Raw genomic sequence first — 19780 nt, forward strand, 5'->3', positions numbered from 1 at the left:
TGCTGGAGTACTGTGTCTGTCTCTCCCAGCCTCACATCCCCTATCTCCAACAGGGCGGCAGCGCCAGGCAAGAAGGAGTAAAAAGCTCTTTATTTGAAGCTCCAAGGTAGGGCAGGGCACTGGCCTCTCACCCGAGGCCCCCACAGTTCAGTTTCCCTACGGTTCACAGTGAGGCCCCGCCACACAGTCCAGCTGTGCCCATCGGCAGGCGGGTCAGACCTGCAGGTTGACAAAGGGTGCAAAGCCTGCCATGTCCTGTAGCAGCACCAGGGCCTGATGCAGCGGAGGCTCCACATCGATGTCCACGCCGCGCTTCCGCAAACGGCTTAGGCTGGGCTCGGCCACATGGTGGCAGTGCCGCACCCGCAGCGAGCGCAGCGCGGGGCAGTACTCGGCCAGCGTCCTGGGGGAGGAGCCGGGTGAGGCGAGGGGCGTGAAGCCGCTACACCCACGGTGGGGGAGCCAGCAAAGCCCATGTCTCCCTCCAGTTCGGGGCATACTTCTTCCCTCCGTACAGGAGGGAGGAGACCTGATTTGGGGTCATACACTTAATGCCTCCAGTGAACCGGAGACTTCCTGTCTCTGAAACAGGGAACCTGCTTCTCAGCTGTGCCCAGGATTGCAAGGTTTTCCCCTTGTTGAAGAACAGCCAGAAATCTGACTTTTGTACTTTGTATGTGAAATCTCCCAATGTGTAAATACTGGTTCAAAAAAGTTTTTAAACTGTGGGCTTTCTGGCCTAGGCATTCCTAGAGGCCCTTCCTGTTCAGAATGGGGGTGCCGTGGTAGCAGGAAGATCCAGAAACCCCAGTTCTGCCTTTCGACAACTACAGCCCGCCCCGACCCCCAGAGGCTAAGTGCTTGCCCTCCTCCCATCCCACCGACCCCAGGCCCAGGCACCTGACACCGTCGCTTCCGACCCGGAGGCAGCCGGTTAGGTCGAGGTGCTGGAGTTCCGGGCAGTTGCGAGCCAACTCCTGGACGGCGACGTCTCCCACATTGGCGTTGACAGCCAGCGAGAGGCTGCGAAGGCCTGCGCCGCGCCTCTGCGCCAGATACACGATGGCTTCATCCTTGAGCTGTCGACAGGCGGTGAGGTCCAGCTCTTCAAGGGCCGGACAGCGGTCAGCGAGGCCGCGCAGCGCCAGCCCATCTACCCAGTCACAGTGCGCGAGCGAAAGGCGCTGCAGGCGGGGGCAGCCCTCGGCCAGCGCCCCCAGCGCGCGGCGGCTCAGTTGCCCGCAGCCGGCCAGCGCCACACTCCGCAGCTGGGGATTCCGCGCCAGCACCGGCACCAGATCCTCGTCCGACAGCCATTCGTGACACGGCGCCAGCGCCAGCTCCTGCAGCCCCTCGGCGTCCCGCAGCAGCCAGGCCAGTGCGGCCTGCGGGATCTGCGGACCCACCTACGGGCGGGGAAGCACCTCGACTCTCAGCTGGTTCCGGGGGCTGACGCTACCTACCCGTCCCTGAGGAGTTCTTTCCTGGCAGCAGGTCGCCCTCGGGGCTTGCCACCTGCCCTCCCAGGAGAGACCCTACGCGCCCTCTGAGCTGATTCCCGGTACTCGCCCTTTGAGAGTACTTCTCACTGGGTGGATCGCTTCCAGGTCATTCCTAGAGGCCCAAGGGGGATCTCGAAGGGTAGACAGCGGGGCTGGGGGCTGGAGGTTCAGGTCTGGGGACTGGGGGTTGGGGGCGGGGCTGGAGCCGGGGCGGGGGCAGTATCCAGAAGGGGGCGGGGTCCGGCCCCAGGCTTACCTGAGCGGCGTCGAAGCGGCGCAGCCCAGCCAGGTGCAGCTGCACTAGAGCCCGGAAGGCCCTACTGACGCGCTGCAGCCGGAGCAGCTGGCGCAGCGGCACACGGCTCAGGACGTGTGGGAGCAGCACGTCTTCCCAGGGCAGGTCCAGGAGCCTGCGGGCAAAGGGGCGTTGGCGGCGGCGTCCCCGGGTTGCTGTTACCTGCCAGTCCGCCTCCGTTATGCTCCTGAGCCCCGGCTCCTAAAAGCGACCCCCAGACCCGGCCCTGGTTCAGCTCCCCTCCCCCAGGCCTTTTTTCCCTCTCTCGGCCCCTCCGGTGCTCGGTACCTGACGGCTCCGGGCTCTTGCTCCCCTCCGGACTGCTCCATCGGTGGCTCCATCGGCTGTCTACTGCGCGTGCGCAGTAAGGTCTTCTCGCTTTGGCCTGGAGCGGCCGCAGCGAACCCGCCTACTTTGGCTGTAGAGACAGACCGATTCAATCGAGTGCCGGCTCACTGAGGATCCTGTCTGAAAGTGTTCCGGATGGATCTCGAAACTGAAGGCGGAACAGGCCGGTGGTGTAAAGTTAGACCTCGCCTTCTCTGCTACAGGGCTTGAGACCCGAGGCTGAAGAATGCGATGGTGCAGCAGAGACTGGCTTTTTTCGTTTTGGGCCAGTGGCCGCCTCAAAGTGAAGTGATGGGAGGAGCAGGCAAAGCCAAACGTATAAGGGGCGGAGCGAGGACTGTTAAGGTTCTGGGCCTATTTTCTCTGCCCTCTGATCGCGTTTAGCGAGTTTGAAAAATGGGGAAAAACTGTCCAGGCTCTTATTGCCTGGCACGTAGTAGATGCCCAAGAATTGCTGAATGAATTGAATGGGGAAAGCTAGAATTTTTCTTCCTTCATCAAGCAAACTTGCCCAAACCTCCCATCCCTGGTTAATTGTGAAGTACAGAGCTATCCAACCCCTTCCACTCCCGGAAGATTTGTAACGGGTTTACACCTTGGGGGGAGAAATGTAGGGTCGAGAAGAAGGACTGTATCTCCAACTGGGTCCCTTTCCTTTACCCAGGAGGTCTAGAGTCCTGAGAAGAATAAGTGTTCAGGTCAGCCCGCTAGGAATACTGCTTCTCGGTTGGCCTGGGGGTTTAGTTGTGGGGTCTGGGGCTGGGCCCGCCCTGGGGCAGTAAACCCCCCTCCCCCCAGAGCTCTGGGCTCAGACTCTGGGTTACCCTCTCACTGCATCCCCAGATCCTAGTTCAGAGTCCGCTCCAGGGAACCTCTGGAGCAGTGCTTTTCCCATCATGCATTGGCGGGGAGGATGTGAAGGAGGCCGAGGGCTACTGCTGTCCCAGATAGCTCCCACCCACCCCCCCGCCCCAGCAGGGTTACACTCTCCCGTCGTGCAACCGTTTCACCTGCCTCTTCATAACGAAAAATGCTTCCCATCCATTATCAGGGCTTCGGCACCTCTGCAAGGTGGGCACGTCTGTTCCGTCACTCCACTTTGAAGATGAAACCGAGGCCCTGGAGAGGCAGCACCTTGTCCGGGGTCAAACGAGTCGGGATAAAGAACTCAGGCATCCTGGTTTTCCCCGAATCCCTTTCACACTCCTCCACCCTCCCCCACCCCACCCCCACTCCCATGCTGCGAGAAGGGAGTAAACAGCAGCGGGGAAGGACCAAGGAGGGTCAGTTTGGGTGAGGGACTTGCTCCCTTTTCCTCCGCCTGCTTGGGGAAGGGTAGCTGGGAGGACAGATCTGTGCTAAGATAGAGTCAAGTGGGCGCGCACCACCTCGGGCCGCGCGCCTCCTCCCCCTCCCAGCGTTGTTCCCGCTTCTGCGCCTGCGCAGTGCGACAAATCTGGCGCTGTCCCCTTCAGCACCACGCCGAGCCCGCGCAGCCCCTCCCCGCGGTGAGCCCCGCGCACCCCCGCCTCGCACGTTCTTGCGCCCCCTGACCACTCGAACAGACCCCTTCTTCCTTCCGAGGTCACCACTTGCCTGCCCTGGAGTTCCCAAGGAGAGCAGTTGCCATAGTAACTCTAGCGGTGCTTTCTTAAAATAGCCGGGCCCGCTTCTACCTTGGCCAAGGGCATAAGGGTTGCCTGTCTCCCACTTCCTCTAGTCCAGGCGTCATTCCGTCTAACCTCTTACCAGACGGGCAGGATGCCTAACTCAGGCAGCAAGGAAGTTCTTTTTGAAGTCTGAGTAACATCCCTCCTGCTGCATCCTGGGCGAGTGGTCATGGTTGTGTCTCCTGAGTCCTAGTCTCAGAATATCCGGAGGGTTTGAGGCAGTGCTCGCTAGATCTTTCTCCCATAAACTGATGGTCTCCTGGATTTAGGGGGCGGGTCCAGTCTACACCCGTACTGTGTGCTGGCGCGGCCGCGTGCTCGTGGGGGCGGGAGCGCATGTGGCATGTAACAGGTCATGTGGCAACCTCCTAGGGACACGCGTGGAGTCTGGAGCGGGACACGCGTGTGCAGCTGGGTCCTGCGTGCGGCTCGGGGTGGTGGACGAGAGGGACGAGGACACGATTGGGGTGGGTCATGTGAGGGTCTGAAGAACAGACCAGAGGTTCCATACGTCCTCCCCCTCCTCAGGGGCGGGTCTCAGGTTGGCGGGATTGCCCAGCGGGGACCTAGCGTCGAGAAGGGGGGCCAGCCTCCGGGACTCAGGGCCCCGAGAGAGGCGGGGTGGGGGGGGATTAGCTCTGAGCCGCGCGTAGGGGGGAAGGAGGGACCGAGAGGCGGGCGGGCCTGGAGCAAGCAGGAGCAAGCGGGAGTCGCTCTGCCTTCACAGCTGAGCTGGGCCCAGCCTCTCCCCTGCCTCTCCTCGGCCCCAGCTCCAGGCGAGCAGCGGTGAGTACTGAGGCGGCTCGAGTCCAGGGCTGCACTGGGGGTGCGCTGGGCCCCGATTGAGCTTCAGAAACCTGCCTGGCAGGGTTGCTGCTCCTGACCCTTGCCCCTACCCTGCATTGCCACCAGGGGCCCTTTTACCCCTTTATGGTCCTTCCTGGGCTGGACAAGATCTGTCATACGCCTGGGGGGTAGGGGGAGAGATGGGGAGAGGGTCTGGTTCAGCCTTCACCCTGCCCCCCACCCCAGAGACCAGTGACTGGTGGGGGTTGGAGGAGAGGGTGTATGCCCCTGTTTACGGATGTGTGTGAGGATGCATCTGTATCTGTGTGTGACTGTGACCAGTAAGTGTCTGTGAGTGTCTGATATGCCTGTGTCTCTATGTGCCTTGGAGAATGAGGGCCTGTGTGTATATTTGGGTATCTCTTTGTGTGTTCCTGTTTGATTGCAGTGTGTGTGTAAAACAAGCATGTGCCTTTCCATTACACACATATTTGTTATGACTGTGAGAGTGTATGAGGGTGTGTCTTTGAGCAATGTGTGTGTGTGCCTGTGTCTGAGTGTGCTGAAGGGTGTTGTCTATGAATGTGTTAGCTGTGTACCGATATTATTTGTCCTTACGTGTGTGTGTGCATGAGTATGTGTACCTGTATGGAGAACAAGAATGTCCCTTTCCCATTCAGCATGTATGTAGTAGAGGAGGAGCCTCTGTTCAGGCCTTCTCTTCCCTTTCACCTATGCCTCTCAGCCCTTCATGTCCCTATATACCACCCCCATTCTCCCTCCCTCTCCTTCCAGGAGGCCTGAGTTCTCTCCCCCTGAGTAAGGGGCTTCTATAGAGAGACTGTGGAAGGTCCATGGCTGGACGATGATGATGGCTGGCTGATACTTCTGGTCCTGAGGGTGGGGTAGCAATCTTCCCCCTCCCCCACCAGAAGTAGTTCCAAAATGCCACAGGAACTCTGGGCTCACTCAACTTCTGAAATACCTTCCTCTCTCCTCCCAGGGTGATGCTTAGAGCCCCCAGGCAGAAAGGAGAGGAGCCAGGGGCCCATTGGGGGCACAATTCTTTTCTCCTCAGGCCTCCATGGAAGTAGCCCCAGCAGGAAGACTGATCACCACCCGCAGGGGTGGGATCAGTGATGCCATATTCCCGGCGTGGGCTAGACCCCTGGTGCTCAGTGACCCCAGCCAGCTTTCCCTTCCCTGTCTCTGCTCTCCTGTCCACCTGACTCCCCGGCAGTTCACCCCCTCCTCCCCTTCTTCTCTTGCAGGCCTGTCTGAAGAGCATGCTGCCCCCTCACTCCCCACCTGGCCTGGCCATCCCTGCCCCCCCAGCCTGACCCCCGGCCCCAGCATGGCCCAGGGTGCCATGCGCTTCTGCTCGGAAGGCGACTGTGCCATCTCCCCACCACGATGCCCACGCCGCTGGCTCCCCGAAGGCCCGGTGCCCCAGAGCCCCCCGGCCAGCATGTATGGCAGCACAGGCTCCCTACTACGGCGGGTGGCAGGTCCAGGTCCCCGAGGCCGGGAACTTGGACGTGTGACAGCACCCTGTACACCCCTGCGTGGCCCCCCTTCACCCCATGTTGCTCCCTCACCCTGGGCACCCTCTTCACCCACTGGGCAGCCCCCACCAGGGGCCCGGAGCTCTGTGGTCATATTCCGCTTTGTGGAGAAGGCCAGCGTGAGGCCACTGAATGGGCTACCTGCTCCCGGAGGCTTGAGTCGGAGCTGGGACCTGGGTGGGGTCTCTCCTCCCAGTCCCACCCCAGCCCTTGGGCCTGGCTCCAACCGAAAGTTGCGGCTAGAAGCATCCACATCAGACCCACTCCCAGCTGGAGGAGGCTCAGCTCTGCCTGGCAGCCAGGGCCTTTTACACGGGCCACCAGCTCAACCTCAGGTTGGAGCAGACGGTCTTTACTCCTCTCTCCCCAATGGGCTGGGGGGACCCTCTGAGCACCTGGCCACATTATTCCGAGGACCTGCTGACACTGGACTCCTTAACCAGGTATGTGATCTCCCTTGGGCTCCCTGGAACCCCAGAGACCCAGCAAAGGCCAAGGCTTGTCTCCTTGGTGGTCTTGGGCCTATCAGCTGTTCACTCTGAATCCTTCAATCTGTGCTAAATCTGCCTCTTTCTTGCCCTTGCTCTTTGTTTGTCCTTATGTCTCTGCACCTCTGTCCCTGTATGTTTTTCTTTCTGTCTTTCTGTCCCATGTTCTTGTGTCTTTGTGTGTCTGGCTTTATCTCTGGGTGCCTGTGTCTATGTCTCCCTCCTTGGCTTAGGGGGACACCTGGTCCTCACCCAGAGAAGTCTCCTCTCATGCCCAGAGAATCGCTCGAGCCAAATGGGAATTCTTCTATGGCTCTTTGGACCCCCCCAGCTCAGGTAAGGCCTGGGACTGAGGCAAGGGGAACAGGACAGGGCCTTTCCCACAGCAGCCATGGCGTGCTAGGGAGCCTTCCTTTAAACCTCCCCCTATTCTTTCCTAGGCTTCTGAGTCAGCTAATGCCTCTCTAGGCCTCAGTCTTTCCATCTGTGTTATGATAGGGGGTTGGGGGGATGGCAGCTAGGTTGGACGCTTGGAGGAAGCTGGGTAGTGGAGGGAGGGGATGGCAGGATGTCAAGGGTCATTCCTTGGAGTAGAAAAGAAGCTGGTCTCCCTCAGGCCCCTCAAAGCTGTTTGATAAGAACTTGATTTGAAATGAGCTCCACTGGCACCAGGAACAAGCTGAGTTTGTAGCAGGAGGAATGGCGGCTAGACAGTGAAAGAACTTCCTGCCAGTTTGAGGCAGTGGGGGAGAGTTCCTTCTGAGAACAGAATCAGGACAGGGAGCTGACCTGAATAACCTCCTGACCGGGATGCCTATGCACACTGCAGGTGCTAAGCCCCCAGAGCAGGCCCCCCCATCTCCACCTGGGGCGGGCTCAGGGCAGGGCTCTGGGGTGGCTGTGGGGCGAGCAGCCAAGTACTCCGAGACGGACCTGGACACAGTGCCCCTGAGGTGCTACCGCGAGACCGACATCGATGAGGTGCTGGCTGAGCGGGAAGAGGCTGACTCGGCCATCGAGAGTCAGCCCAGCTCTGAGGGCCCGCCTGGCACTGCCCGCCCACCTGCCCCACGTCCCGGCCCATGCCTTGGCCCTCGTTCCAGCCTGGGCAGTGGCAATGAGGACGAGGATGAGGCAGGTGGGGAAGAGGATGTGGACGACGAGGTGTTTGAGGCCTCAGAAGGGGCCCGGTGAGTGGGGGAGTGGGAGAGGAAAGTGGCTTGCTCCTTCCCACTGGCCCAGAGCCAGAGCTGGGCTCAAAGGGATGGGAATAGAGACAAGGGTGGGGCCGGGAATGTCAGGACAAAGCGGTGTGCTGACAGGGCGGTGTAGCACACGGGATTCCGGACAGAGGCCTGAGGCCTGGCAGGGAACCGGGGGTGTGGGGACCGTCAGCAAGAGCCCAGGAGGGTAGGGGCAGCCAGGATAGAGGAGGAAAGGGGTTCTAATGAGGGCCAGGGGGCAGAGTGACAGGCCGAGGTCAGAATCAAGCCTGAGGGCACGGGAGCATCAGGCTAGATCCTGGATCCCGGCAGGAGAACGTGGAGTGTAGGGGCCTTCCTCTCTGTCTCACACCCCATTGCAGCCTGGAGCCTCATCTTCTTCTCCTAAGATGTTGCCAGAAATAGAAATGGAATGGCAGGAGGGGAGAGGATCAGGGAGAAGGAGGAGAAAGGGAGATTAACAGGGAGTGAGAGAGGAAGGGCATTGGGTGTTGGGTATGGGTAGGGCTGGGGTGTTCCAGGGGCACTGAATAGCTTGGCAAACATGTGGTGGGGACCCCCTACCCGGGTTGCTCTTTTCGGGGGCTGGGAGCCTGTAAAAAGGGGATGATAATCCCCTTCACAGAGTCGGTATGAAAGTTCAATGAAATGCTACCTGAGAGCTGTCCTGTAGGCCCCTGATCAGAGATTCTCCTCCCTGCCCCTGCAGGCCAGGCACCCGAATGCCTCACTCCGGGCCTCTCAAGTCGCCTCTGCCCTTTCTACCTGGGACCAGCCCCTTGGCTGATGGGCCCGACTCTTTCAGTTGTGTGTTTGAAGCCATCTTGGAGTCACACCGGGCCAAGGGCACCTCCTACACCAGCCTCGCCTCGCTGGAGGCCCTGGCCTCACCTGGCCCAACCCAGAGCCCCTTCTTCACCTTTGAGCTGCCTCCCCAGCCCCCTGCCCCCAGGCCTGACCCACCTGCTCCTGCCCCACTTGCCCCTCTTGAACCGGATTCTGGTACCAGCTCTGCTGCTGATGGGCCTTGGACACAGAGAGAGGAGGAAGAGGAGGCAGAGGCTGGAGCCAAGCAGGCCGCAAGGAGGGAGCCCCCTAGTCCCTGCCGCTCAGAAGACAGCTATGGGCTGGGGGCAGCTCCCCTGGGCAGGTGAGTGATTCCTTTGTGTCCTCAGACTTGAGGCCCCAGGGCCCCAGGAACAGTTGCTCCAAGGGACAGAGCCTGAGTGTGAAGATGTAGTTTATATTCCTGACCCCTGATAAGGGGTGGTTAGGGGATACAGATGTGTTTTCTCATTTGGAGGACTACTTCCGTTGGCTGTGAGTGGGAGCCCCTCACAGCCTGCCCCCTTGGTCTCAGATCCAGTGACTTGCGAAACCATGGTTTAGGATTGAAGGGTCCCTAGAGGACACCCTCCTTTTTCTCTAGGAGGGTCCTTCCCTCCCCAGACAGAGCCTCTAACCTGCTTAGAATTCTTCTGATCTTACCCTCAGCCAGCCTGGAGGTTTCTCCCAAAGATGCAGCCACCAGCTTCTCCTTTTGCTTCCCTCCCATGTCACCTCCCCACTCCAATCTAGAGCCTCTCACCCTTCTCCAGGAAGTCCTTTCACCAGTCTAACCTTTCTGCTCTCCCCTCTGCCAGCTACCCTCGCAGTCACTGAAGCCATGGCAACAGGAGGGGGTGGCCAGGGAGACAGGGTTGCCTAGCAACTAGGAGTTTCCGGCCTCTGTCTCAGGGGTGACAGGTGGCTTTGTGAGTAGAGCAGCCAGGGTGGGAAGGGAAGGCAGGGGGAGACAGGGGATGAGGGATTCACTCTGACCCCCAATACCCTCTACCCCAGAGCCTGCTTCTTTGAGGGTGTAAGAGAAGGACCAAGGAGGAGGCTCCTCTCCCTAAAAAGCAGGAAGAGGAAAGACATAGGAGCAGGAAAGTGTCCCTGCTGCCCTCACATCTTTGTCTGACCCTCCACTGTTCCTCCCTAGCAGTCCATCTATCCTATCTTTGCCCTTAGTCTCAGACACAGAGGACTCTGTCCTGAGTAGGTCCAGTGTGGGAATGGGGAATCTATGTCTAATAGCAAACTTAGGGAGCTTTGGGGAAAGCAGCCAGAACTCCCACAGCAGCAACATGGATGTGGGTTAGATTTGAGGCAGGACTTCCACAGAGAGGTGGTAATGATGGAGTAGGCTGATGGAAGGAATCTCCTTCTCTGGAGAAAAGAAAAATGCCTTCCCCATGTCCCAATCTTCCCTTCTCTGTCTACTGGGTCTGGAGGCAGAGGAAGGATCTGGATGGCCCCCGAGGGCTCGCCCCACCTCTGAGCTGGTGTTCTACTCTGGCAGTGAACCACCCCTGAGCCAGCTCGTGTCCGATTCGGACTCAGAGCTGGACAGCACAGAGCGGCTGGCCCTGGGAAGCACAGACACCTTGTCCAATGGGCAGAAAGCAGACCTGGAGGCTGCGCAGCGCCTAGCTAAGAGGCTGTACCGACTAGATGGCTTCAGGAAGGCGGATGTGGCCCGGCATCTGGGCAAGAAGTAAAGGCACTGGGCTGGGTTTGAGAATGGGGGGAGAAGGGATGCATCCTGCGGGCAGCACCTCCACATCCCCTGTATCTAATACCCCCAGGTCTCTAGGTAAACCCCACCTGGCCCCTTGACACTTCCCCTTGAGACCCCACCTGTCTCTCTGCCCTGCCCACAGCAATGACTTCAGCAAACTTGTGGCTGGCGAGTACCTGAAGTTCTTTGTCTTCACGGGCATGACTCTGGACCAAGCTCTCAGGTGGGTGTCCGGCCCTTTGAGGGCAGCCCCTACTCTCCAGGCCTGGTGTGCAGGGCCTCAGTTATGCCTCCTCTGAGCCCTGTGCCTCCCCTAAACTGCCATGAAGTCACCCTTCCCAAGCTGACTGGACGTGGCCAAGAGCCAGGGCTGCCTGGTAAGGGGACCTTGGGTAGAGGTGACATGTCCCCTCTTCCCCCCTCCCCAGGGTGTTTCTGAAGGAGCTGGCCTTAATGGGTGAGACCCAGGAACGGGAGCGCGTGCTGGCCCACTTCTCCCAGAGATACTTCCAGTGCAATCCTGGAGCCCTGTCCTCAGAGGGTGAGGAGGCCGGGGTCAGGGCATTCCTGGCTGGTCACTGAGGCAGATGGGCACTGCATCTGTGTAAAGCAGCATGAGTGTGTGTGCAGAAGTACCCGAATGCACGAGCTTGCAGGCATGCAAGCATGCATGTATGCAGACAGAACTGGCACAGCTGCACAGATGTGGAACTGTGCATGTGGGCAGGTATAGGGCTAGGTAGGGTCTAGTGTGTGTTGTGAAGAGGCACATGGCAGGTGTGTTTGCATGCCGTTGTTTGCATACATGTGCAAGACAGTGCTTGGCCTGAGTAGGGATTCTATTTGGTCTGCATAACTGTGTGGGGCCCAATGGCTTGCATAGACACAGAGGCATGTTGGTGTTGGGGGCAAGCAGTGGGCTGCCCTCAGAACCTTAGGGAGCTGGGGAGGGTGACCTAAGAAGAGGGAGAGGTCCCATCTGAGGGTTTTACTGGAAGAGAGAGGTCTTTGCTCCGGAGGGGTTTGTCCAGGACTTACAAAAGTGTGGTTGTGAGCCAAAGGGGGTCCTGAAAGGGGGCAGGGGATGAACTGGAAGATTGAGGAAGATAGATGTGGAAGAGTCCCTGCGAGATGGCCAAGGCTGAATGTCAATTCTCTCCTAGACGGTGCGCACACGCTGACCTGCGCCCTCATGCTACTCAATACGGATCTCCATGGCCACGTGAGTAGGGGGGCTGGCGGGAGGGAGCCCGGAACACCCCGTCCAGAGACTTCAAGGCCTGGGAGGCGAAGGACTCCCCAAGCTCAGAGGCCTCTGTGCCCTCCATTAGAACATCGGGAAGCGCATGACCTGCGGAGACTTCATTGGTAACCTGGAGGGCCTCAACGAAGGCGGCGACTTCCCCAGAGAGCTGCTCAAGGTGGGGGGTGGGGCGGGGCGGGGCAGAGGTCGCTGGAGGGGAGGGACAGGGGACCTGTCAGCAGGCCTCCGAGGGAGGGGAGGGGAGGGGAGGGGCCTGCCACCACCTAGTTCCCGCTGTGGAAGCCTGGGCTCTAGTGACTCAGCCTGGGGACCGCCCCCTCCCCCAGCCCCCACAAGACTGGCTTTCCCGGCACATGCGCACTCGCAGTCCCAGCGCGCAGCGGGGGAGGGGGGGGGAAACAGTTCTCGAAAACACGTGACCAGCAGGCCCTGGACCCCGTATTTTGGCTTCATTAGCGCCCCTCCTTCAGTGTTCACTGAGGAAAGGGGTGGGGGTGGGGTCTCTGCAAGCGCGGGGTGGGGCGCACAGGTACACCACTTGCCTCCCCGCGCCCAGCCCCCGCCCCACGGTGTACAGCCACAAAGCCCTCTCTGGTACCGCTGCGCTGGAGGGACCCGGAGATGGGGGCCTTGAGAGGGACAAAGGCTTTCCGGGGTCCTGAAGCCAGTTAGCACCAAGCTGGGACTACACACTGCGCTTCTGGCTCCTTAGTGGGCAGGCCCCGCGCCCAGGCGCCAGATCCTGAGGGGTTAGCTACACTGGAGCGGGTAGGATGGGAGGAGGAGGGGGGTGGCCTGGTCCGTGGCTTCACTCCTCTTCCAGATCGGGTGGTGTTTTATCCGAGAGGGGCTGCACTCCCTTGAAACCCCTAGAGTTGTCAAAGGGGTCTCCCGGCCACCGCATACGTGTGACAGCACAGGAGTGTCCTGGGGCGTGTTTGTGAACGTGGGGTGTGTTGAGCTTCTGAGTTTGGGAACGTATCTTGAGTGGGGCCATCCACTGTGAGTTGGGGGGCGTCAGTGAGTTGGGGTGTATGCTGACTTGTATATGTGATTTAGGGTCTGTGAATCATAGGGGTTTGTCTGACTTGGAGTGTGTTTGTGCTTTAGGGCTTATGATTTAGAGTGTGTCTGAGCTGGGGTGTAGGTTGGGTGTTTGTGTGTGTTGGGGTGTATATCTACGAATTGACTATCTGGTTTATGACAGGTGTCCATGAGTAGGGGGTGTATGTCTGTGAGTTAATGACTAAAATTTGAGGTGTACCTCTGAATTTGTAGTGTCTGTGAGTTGAGGTGAATGTGAATTGGTGCATCTGGTTAGTTGGGGGTGTATGTAAAGTGGGGTGTTTGAAGGTGATTATATACTCGGGCATTTGAAGTATCTGCGGGTCGGTGAGTTGGGTAATTCCACGGCTGTCTCCATCCCGCGCCGCTGTCTAGCCTCGTGGCCCCTCCTGGCTCTGTAAAAAAGGGCCGCCAGGAGGCGTTCCGACCTTTCTCCTCACCACCGCACCCTGACGAGCCAGGAGAGCGCTCCAGACCCTACAGGGACAGCCCACCTCACCTCCCAGCACCCCTAGAGCAGGCCACCGCGCCCCACCCCCCCACCGGCCCTCCCAGGCGCCTCCCCCGTGACGGCGCGCGGCGGGCCCTCCTCTCGGTCGGACGCCTCCATTTTGCGCCGTCCCCGCCCCTAGCCCTCGCCCTCCCCTCTCCGTCGGCGCCCCCCTCCCGCTCTCGCCGAGCTGCAGAGCAGACCGCGCCGCCGCCGCCGCCGCCGCGCGCTCCGTGCGTCGGTGGGAGCCGAGCCGGGCCGGGCTTGGGCCGGGCCGGGCCGGGCCGCTCGCGCCGGCTGTCGGGGGAGCCGTCCACGGGCCGTCCGGGCCGTCCGCGGCCGAGGCCGGACGGGGGCATGGCCGGGGGCCGCGGCGCGCCGGCCGGGCCAGCATGATCGGTGTCAACAGCATCCACAGCAGCGCCGGGCGGCTGCGCTCTCGCTCGCTGTGCTCCGTGCGCTACGGGCGCACCCACCGCGGCGCGGAGACCCTGTGCTACGGCTGGCCGCAGCGCTCGCGCAGTCTCAAGCCCGTGCTCTACACCGACCTGGTGGTCAGCCGCCTGCAGAGCCGCAAGAAGAAAAAGGCGGTGAGGGCGGTGGGGCCGCGGCCCACGCCAGGCTGGGGGGCGACCGAGGGGGTTGCTGAGGGCGGCACGCGACTGAGGGGGCGGCTTGAGGGAGGCGCCGAAGGCATCGCAAGCTGAGTGGGGAGCCCGACACGGACAGAGCCCACGGGTAGCCAGGGGTGGGCATGGGTTGGGGGTAGGGCAGAGACCCTCGGATCAAGTTGGGGATCGCAGACCAAAGGGTCTTTGGGCCTTCTAGATGAGAGCATGAGACGGAGCTCACCTGTGGGGTTTAGGAATTTTCGAAGGAAGACGTTGTGGGCCAAAGGAAGTGCCGAGAGGGGCAGGGGATGAACTGCAGGGCTGGAGACAAGGACCGCAGGTTGGCTTTCGGTGGCCACTTCACGTCTTGGCCCGAGAGTTGGAGTGTGAGGGCTTAGGGTCTGCGCCTTGCTGAGTTTGGTCGGGGTGGTGCTGGGAGGGCTGAGTATGTGCTGTGGGGTGGAGGTCGTGGTGTACCTGCCCCCGGCCAGGGTGTGCCCATGTGGGGTGCTTGGCTAGCTTTGTGGTTGGGTATAGCAGTGGACAGTGAAAGAGTCAGAGACCGTGTTGTGTGGGCAGCTGGGGGCTGTGTCCCATCTTGGAGAAGGTGCCGACGTCACCACTGCATCCAACTCCTGGCGCGCAGGCATCACACGCCACACGCTTAGCCGCACGTGCTGGGGACACACCCACTCACGGACAGGCTGGTGGAAGCGCCCCCACAGTGGGAGGCACTGGTGTGAACCCATGTTGCAGGCTACTCCCAAGAAGAGGGGTCCCCTGTGCCACTACTGGAACCCAGCCTCTCCTCCGACCACCCCAAGGCCCCTGCAGGTCCCCCAGGCCAACTGTACAGAGGCAAGTGACTGGTTCGGGAATTCACAGGGAGTTTGGAGTGTGCAGGGTTTGGAAGATAAAACTATTGTCTTTTAGACTAGTGTCCACTCTCCAGGAACATGAAGTATGTGCGTGGGCAGGGGGCTGGACCACTCTGGCATTTGGCTTGGTGGGGCTCTCTGGGTTGAGGGAAGATCTTAACTTGCACTGGGGCTGGGAGCCATGGGAGTGTGTTCTCTGTTAGCCAAGGAGGGAGGTGACAGGGAGAGTCCTGTTCCTGGGCCTCAGTTTCCCCATATGTCCAGTGTGGGTTTATCCTGTCGAAATAGGCCAAAACACATGGTTGGGGAAAGGAGAGCTTCTTAGGCTGCTCTTTTCCATTCCTTCTAGGGCTGTGCTTCCCCCACCCAGGTTCTGAATAGGATGACTCTTAACAATAACAACAACAGCAAAGATAATAGCAGTTGCTATTTATTGTACATCAACCGTATGCCAGGATGTCCTGTGTTAATTGCTTGCCCTATGGTAAACACCTGGTACTGGGACTTCCCTGGTGGTCCAGTGGTTAAGAGCTCCCAATGCAGGGATGCGGGTTCTATCCCCGGTCAGGGAACTGAGATCCTGCGTGCCGCGTGGTGTGGCCAAAAAAAAATAAAACGACTATGTGGTGCTACGTTTGTTCTTCCCATGGAGACTTGTCCAAAGTCATGCAGCTCAAGTGGCAAACCTGGGCCTGGGTCCTAGTACCCTGTTCTAGAGCCTGTCAGTCATTACACCCTACTGCCCATCCCCACCCCCAGTTCTGTCTCCTCCCCCAAACTTGGAGGGAGGGCTCTGAGCTCTGGCATTGGTGCACCTCCCCCCAAGATTGACCCCCACCCCCCTGGTTTGTTCCTCCCTCTCCAGGCCTTGTACAGCTCCATCAAGAATGAAAAGTTGCAGTGGGCCATGTGAGTCCTGGGGCGTGTGAGGGGGTGGGATGGGACGTCGGGAAGGGGCTGCCTGGAGAGGTCAAGAGCACTGAGATGGGCCGAGTGAATCCTGGGGCTGTGGAGCCGGGGAGGTGGGTGAGAGCACGAGAGGCAGTGAGGCTGCCTCACTTCCTTTTTTGGAGGTGCCCACCTGGATGTGGGGTTCTGTGTCTTGTTTCTAGCTGGGTTGTTATGGCAAGCTGGGTTGGGGTGGGTGGCCATTGTCAGCTGTCCTGGGATGAGGGTGCTGAAACAAATTGGGGGAGGTCTCTTGGCACCCAAGTGGGAAAGTAGAAGTCTCTGGAGGTAGGGCCCCGACCAGTAGAGGGAGAGCCTCCTCCTGGGTCCTAAGGAGCCCAGAGTGTCACAGAATTCTCTACTCTTGGCAGCCCCAGTGGAAACAGACTCAGAGTTAAGTCTTGGAAGAGTCTAGTCTGAGGGAGGAGGTCTAGTTTTAGTCTTGAGTCCCCCAGTCTGAGGTAGAGCCCTCATCTAAACAGTCAATAGATCACTCCTACTTGCTGGTATCTGCTGAGAGTCCAGTCACTGCTCAGTTTAGCTGGGAGCTCCCAGTCTGCAGGAGAGAAGACCTCAGAGGAGGCAAAGCTCAGGACTGGGGTACAGGGGGGATCAGGGAAAGCTTCTGTGAGGATTGGTCTCGGGGCAGGCCTTGACGGAGAGGAAGCATTGTTTGGGGAGAGAAAGAGGGAAGTTGGTATTTGCGAGGCAAATGTGTGGTGGCTGAAACGAGTGTGGGGTGAGGAGACCAAGAGGAGGCCGGCTAACTGGAACGGAGAGTGGCAGGAGAGAGACAGTGTTGGTGAGGATGTAGTGTAGGCTCCAGGTGGGAGGCAGTAGGGAGCTACTGCAGGTTTCTGACGAGGGAGTGACAAGATAGAATCAGATTCTTTAGATGATAGCTGACAGAGCCTGCTGACCAGGAGGTACTAGGGGACCACTAGGAAGCTCCTTCTGCCACCATTTAGCCAGCAAGCTATGAGTAAAGCCTGGTGCTGGGTGTGGTTGAGAAGCTGAGTCAGACATGTGTCTGCCCTGGTGGAGAACGGAGTGAGGGGGGTGTGTGTGTGTGTGCAGAAATGGAGAGGATGGGGCTGCGTACGCGTGAGGGGAGGAAGGGACAGACGTGGCCCTACCCTTGGGAACTCTAATCTGGGGGCAGAGACATGCTGCCTCGAGGACCCCTGATCTGAGTGGGGAAGTACAGCTACACCCTGGTGCGACCCGCTCGGAGGCCGGAGATGTGGCTCCAGGAGCCTCAGGCTGCGGGGAGCCGCGCCCTGTGAGAGGGGCAGACCCCCCGCCCCTTCTTCACAGACACTGGAGGAGCTTTCCTGGGTGGCAGAGGCCAGGACTGAAAGGGGGGTCGTGGCTCCACGGCCAGCCCCCTCTGAGGTGATCACACCTGCAGAGACGAGGAGGAGCTGAGACGCTCTCTGTCTGAGTTGGCCGACCCCAACCCCAAGGTCATCAAGAGAGTCAGCGGGGGCAGTGGCAGCGGCTCCAGCCCTTTCCTGGACCTGACTCCCGAGCCCGGGGCCTCAGTCTACAAGCACGGGGCCTTGGTGCGAAAGGTGCACGCAGACCCTGACTGCAGGAAGAGTACGTGGCCAGGTGGGGAGGCCTGGGGGATGGATGGGAGTGGGCCTGTCTCAGGCCCCCCTGACTTGTCTTCCTTCCCCCCAGCACCTCGGGGCAAGCGGGGCTGGAAGAACTTCCACGGGATCCTCAAGGGCATGATCCTCTACCTGCAGAAGGTGCGGGCCCAGCTCAAGGGGTTGGGGCTGAGCTGGCTCAGGGGAGGGAGTGGTGGGGGGTTGGGCTGGGCTGGGACTGCAGCCAGGACGAGATGGGCACCCCACAGGAGGAGTACCAGCCTGGGGAGGCCCCGTCGGAGGCTGAGCTGAAGAATGCCATCAGCATCCACCACGCCCTGGCCACGCGTGCCAGTGACTACAGCAAGAGGCCCCACGTCTTCTACCTGCGCACCGCTGACTGGCGCGTCTTCCTCTTCCAGGCCCCGTGAGTGCCCTCCTCCTGCCCATCCCACACCCCTTCACTCCACTCCCAGCTTGCTCCTGTCCCTTGTCCCTGGATTGCCTCCTTCCTTCTCAGGCCAGGACTGGCATCCCTGGATGGAACCCTGGGCCCGGGTCCCAGATGGCTGTGCTGTCTCCCCAGGAGCCTGGAGCAGATGCAGTCCTGGATCACTCGCATCAATGTGGTGGCTGCTATGTTCTCCGCACCCCCCTTCCCAGCTGCTGTCAGTTCCCAGAAGAAGTTCAGCCGCCCTCTGCTGCCCAGTGCTGCCACCCGCCTCCCCCAGGTACCCCCAGCTCTGTCCACCTGGTGCCAGCGGGACGGAGTAAGGCAGGCCTAGGCCGACTGCACGCCAGGCTGCTGCGTATGATACACGTAGATGTCCAGTGCACCAGGACATGGGCCATGGGAGGGTGTGCAGAGGCTGCAATACAGTTGGTTAACCCAGACATGGTGCTTTGTTCATCCAAAGGATGGGGCACCTTTTCTAAAAACTTGCACAAAGGCACTGTCTCTGCCAGAGTGACCATGCTCCCCCGGCCTCTAGGAGGAGCAGATGCGGACCCACGAGGCCAAGCTGAAGGCCATGGCAAGTGAGTTGCGGCAGCACCGGGCTGCCCATCTGGGCAAGAAGGCCCGGGGCAAGGAGGCTGAGGAGCAGCGGCAGAAGGAGGCCTATCTGGAGTTTGAGGTGAGCCTCCCGGCCCGGGCACCTCTGTGGCTCCGTGCTCCACCAGGGGGACCTCTGTGTCCCCATACGGAGGCTCAGGCTAGTGATTCATGGCATGGACTCTAAGAGTGGGACTAGCTGAGTGACCCTGGGCAGACTGCTTAATCCCTCTGAGCCGCAGTTTCCTTTTCTGTGGGACAGGGACAGCATTCCATCCCCACTAGGGAAATGAAAGGAGATGATGTCTGTTAAGTGCTCAGTTTTGCCAACTCTGATAAAGGCTCAAGAAACATGAGCTGTTACAGTTGACAGTCTAGAGAGAGCCCAGAGAAGGTCACCAAACTACCCAGGGATCATGTCACAGTCAGTCCTTGGGGGCTTTGGGGGCTTCAGAGGTAGGCAAGAACGTGGCATCTGCTAGCCTTCTTTGGCGTTCCCTCCCTGCTGCAGACGGGGGTGGGCTGGGCAGACAGCGGACAGCAGGCTCATCCCTGCTCCTCTGCCTCAGAAATCTCGCTACGGCACATATGCAGCGCTGCTTCGGGTCAAGCTGAAGGCGGGCAGTGAAGAGCTGGATGCGGTAGAGGCAGCACTGGCCCAGGCCGGGAGGACGGAGGACGGACTCCCCCCTCCTCACTCCAGTCCCTCCTCGCAGCCCAACACCTCCAGCCAGCCCCGGGCTCAGTGTCCTGGCCCAGAGTCTCGCGCAGGGGCAGGCAGTGGGCGGTGGAAGCCCTGAGTTGCGGGTGGGAGTAGGGGGGGTGGTGCCCACCAGGCACCTGCATGACAGGGCCCTGCCTGAGCCCGGGCCGGCCTCGGGCCACCTGGGAGGGCCCCTCGGTCCAGGGCCTGACCGCGCCGGACGCGGTGTCCGGGGCAGGGCAGGGCTAGGGCACGGGCCTCAGGAGCCTTAGGCTAAGGGCCCCTCTGAGACCCCCTTTTTGTGATAATGTTTTGCACTTTTTCGTACAGGGGACTGGGACGGGAGGGGCCAGGGCCCCTGGAATTTTGATGCTTTTTTTTTTGTGGGGGAGACCTGACGTTTCTGCTGAGACCACCCCACCCCTGACACCAGCAATCCCCCTCCATCCTGGGGCCTGGCTCAGACAGAAGCCAGGAGTTGGGGCTGAGCTGGTTTTCCCTCCCTCTTCCGTGAGGGCTCACCCTCTCTCTTTCCAGAGGTGGAGGAAGGGTGTCCATGCTGAGGCCCTATGCACAGGCCGGGGGCAGCATGGCCTTGCTTTCCCTCCTTCAGTGGGCCCTGCCCTTTGTATAGCCTCCACCTCCATTAAAACTGCTCTAGACTTGCTGGCTGGGTCTCCTCCTCTCTCCAGTGCCTGGCTTGAGGCCAGGATAGGCATTTGGTTCCCAGGA

The 19780-nt window shown here is 60.2% G+C and overlaps 2 protein-coding genes across 6 annotated transcripts; one reads left to right on the forward strand and one right to left on the reverse strand.

The window, feature by feature from the left end:
- Positions 1-72: 72 nt before the first annotated feature.
- FBXL15 (F-box and leucine rich repeat protein 15) lies at positions 73-2385 on the reverse strand. The gene is made up of 4 exons (XM_028167771.2): positions 2086-2385; positions 1759-1912; positions 901-1406; positions 73-403 (listed from the first exon to the last, which is right to left on the reverse strand). The coding sequence occupies exons 1-4, from the start codon at positions 2136-2138 to the stop codon at positions 214-216; spliced, it is 903 nt and encodes a 300-aa protein (XP_028023572.1). The 5' UTR covers positions 2139-2385; the 3' UTR covers positions 73-213.
- On the forward strand, positions 1400-19715 carry PSD (pleckstrin and Sec7 domain containing). 5 transcript variants are annotated; one of them, XM_057531473.1, is made up of 20 exons: positions 1400-1607; positions 3197-3653; positions 4188-4282; positions 4543-4601; positions 5873-6609; positions 6888-6990; positions 7484-7844; positions 8587-9027; positions 10222-10416; positions 10583-10663; positions 10869-10981; positions 11604-11662; positions 11772-11861; positions 15614-15657; positions 17108-17298; positions 17383-17453; positions 17561-17718; positions 17878-18022; positions 18284-18427; positions 18915-19715. In XM_057531473.1, the coding sequence occupies exons 5-20, from the start codon at positions 5956-5958 to the stop codon at positions 19143-19145; spliced, it is 3081 nt and encodes a 1026-aa protein (XP_057387456.1). In that variant the 5' UTR covers positions 1400-1607; positions 3197-3653; positions 4188-4282; positions 4543-4601; positions 5873-5955; the 3' UTR covers positions 19146-19715. The 5 variants fall into 5 exon arrangements, with proteins under 5 accessions (XP_057387456.1, XP_007187316.1, XP_057387458.1 ...); XM_007187254.3 differs by lacking the exon at positions 1400-1607 and having other exon boundaries at positions 2883-3653; XM_057531475.1 differs by lacking the exons at positions 1400-1607; positions 10222-10416 and having other exon boundaries at positions 2883-3653.
- The last annotated feature ends 65 nt before the right edge of the window (positions 19716-19780 follow it).

The sequence above is a fragment of the Balaenoptera acutorostrata genome, chromosome 16, assembly GCF_949987535.1.
Source record: "Balaenoptera acutorostrata chromosome 16, mBalAcu1.1, whole genome shotgun sequence".
Classification (NCBI taxonomy): domain Eukaryota; kingdom Metazoa; phylum Chordata; class Mammalia; order Artiodactyla; family Balaenopteridae; genus Balaenoptera; species Balaenoptera acutorostrata.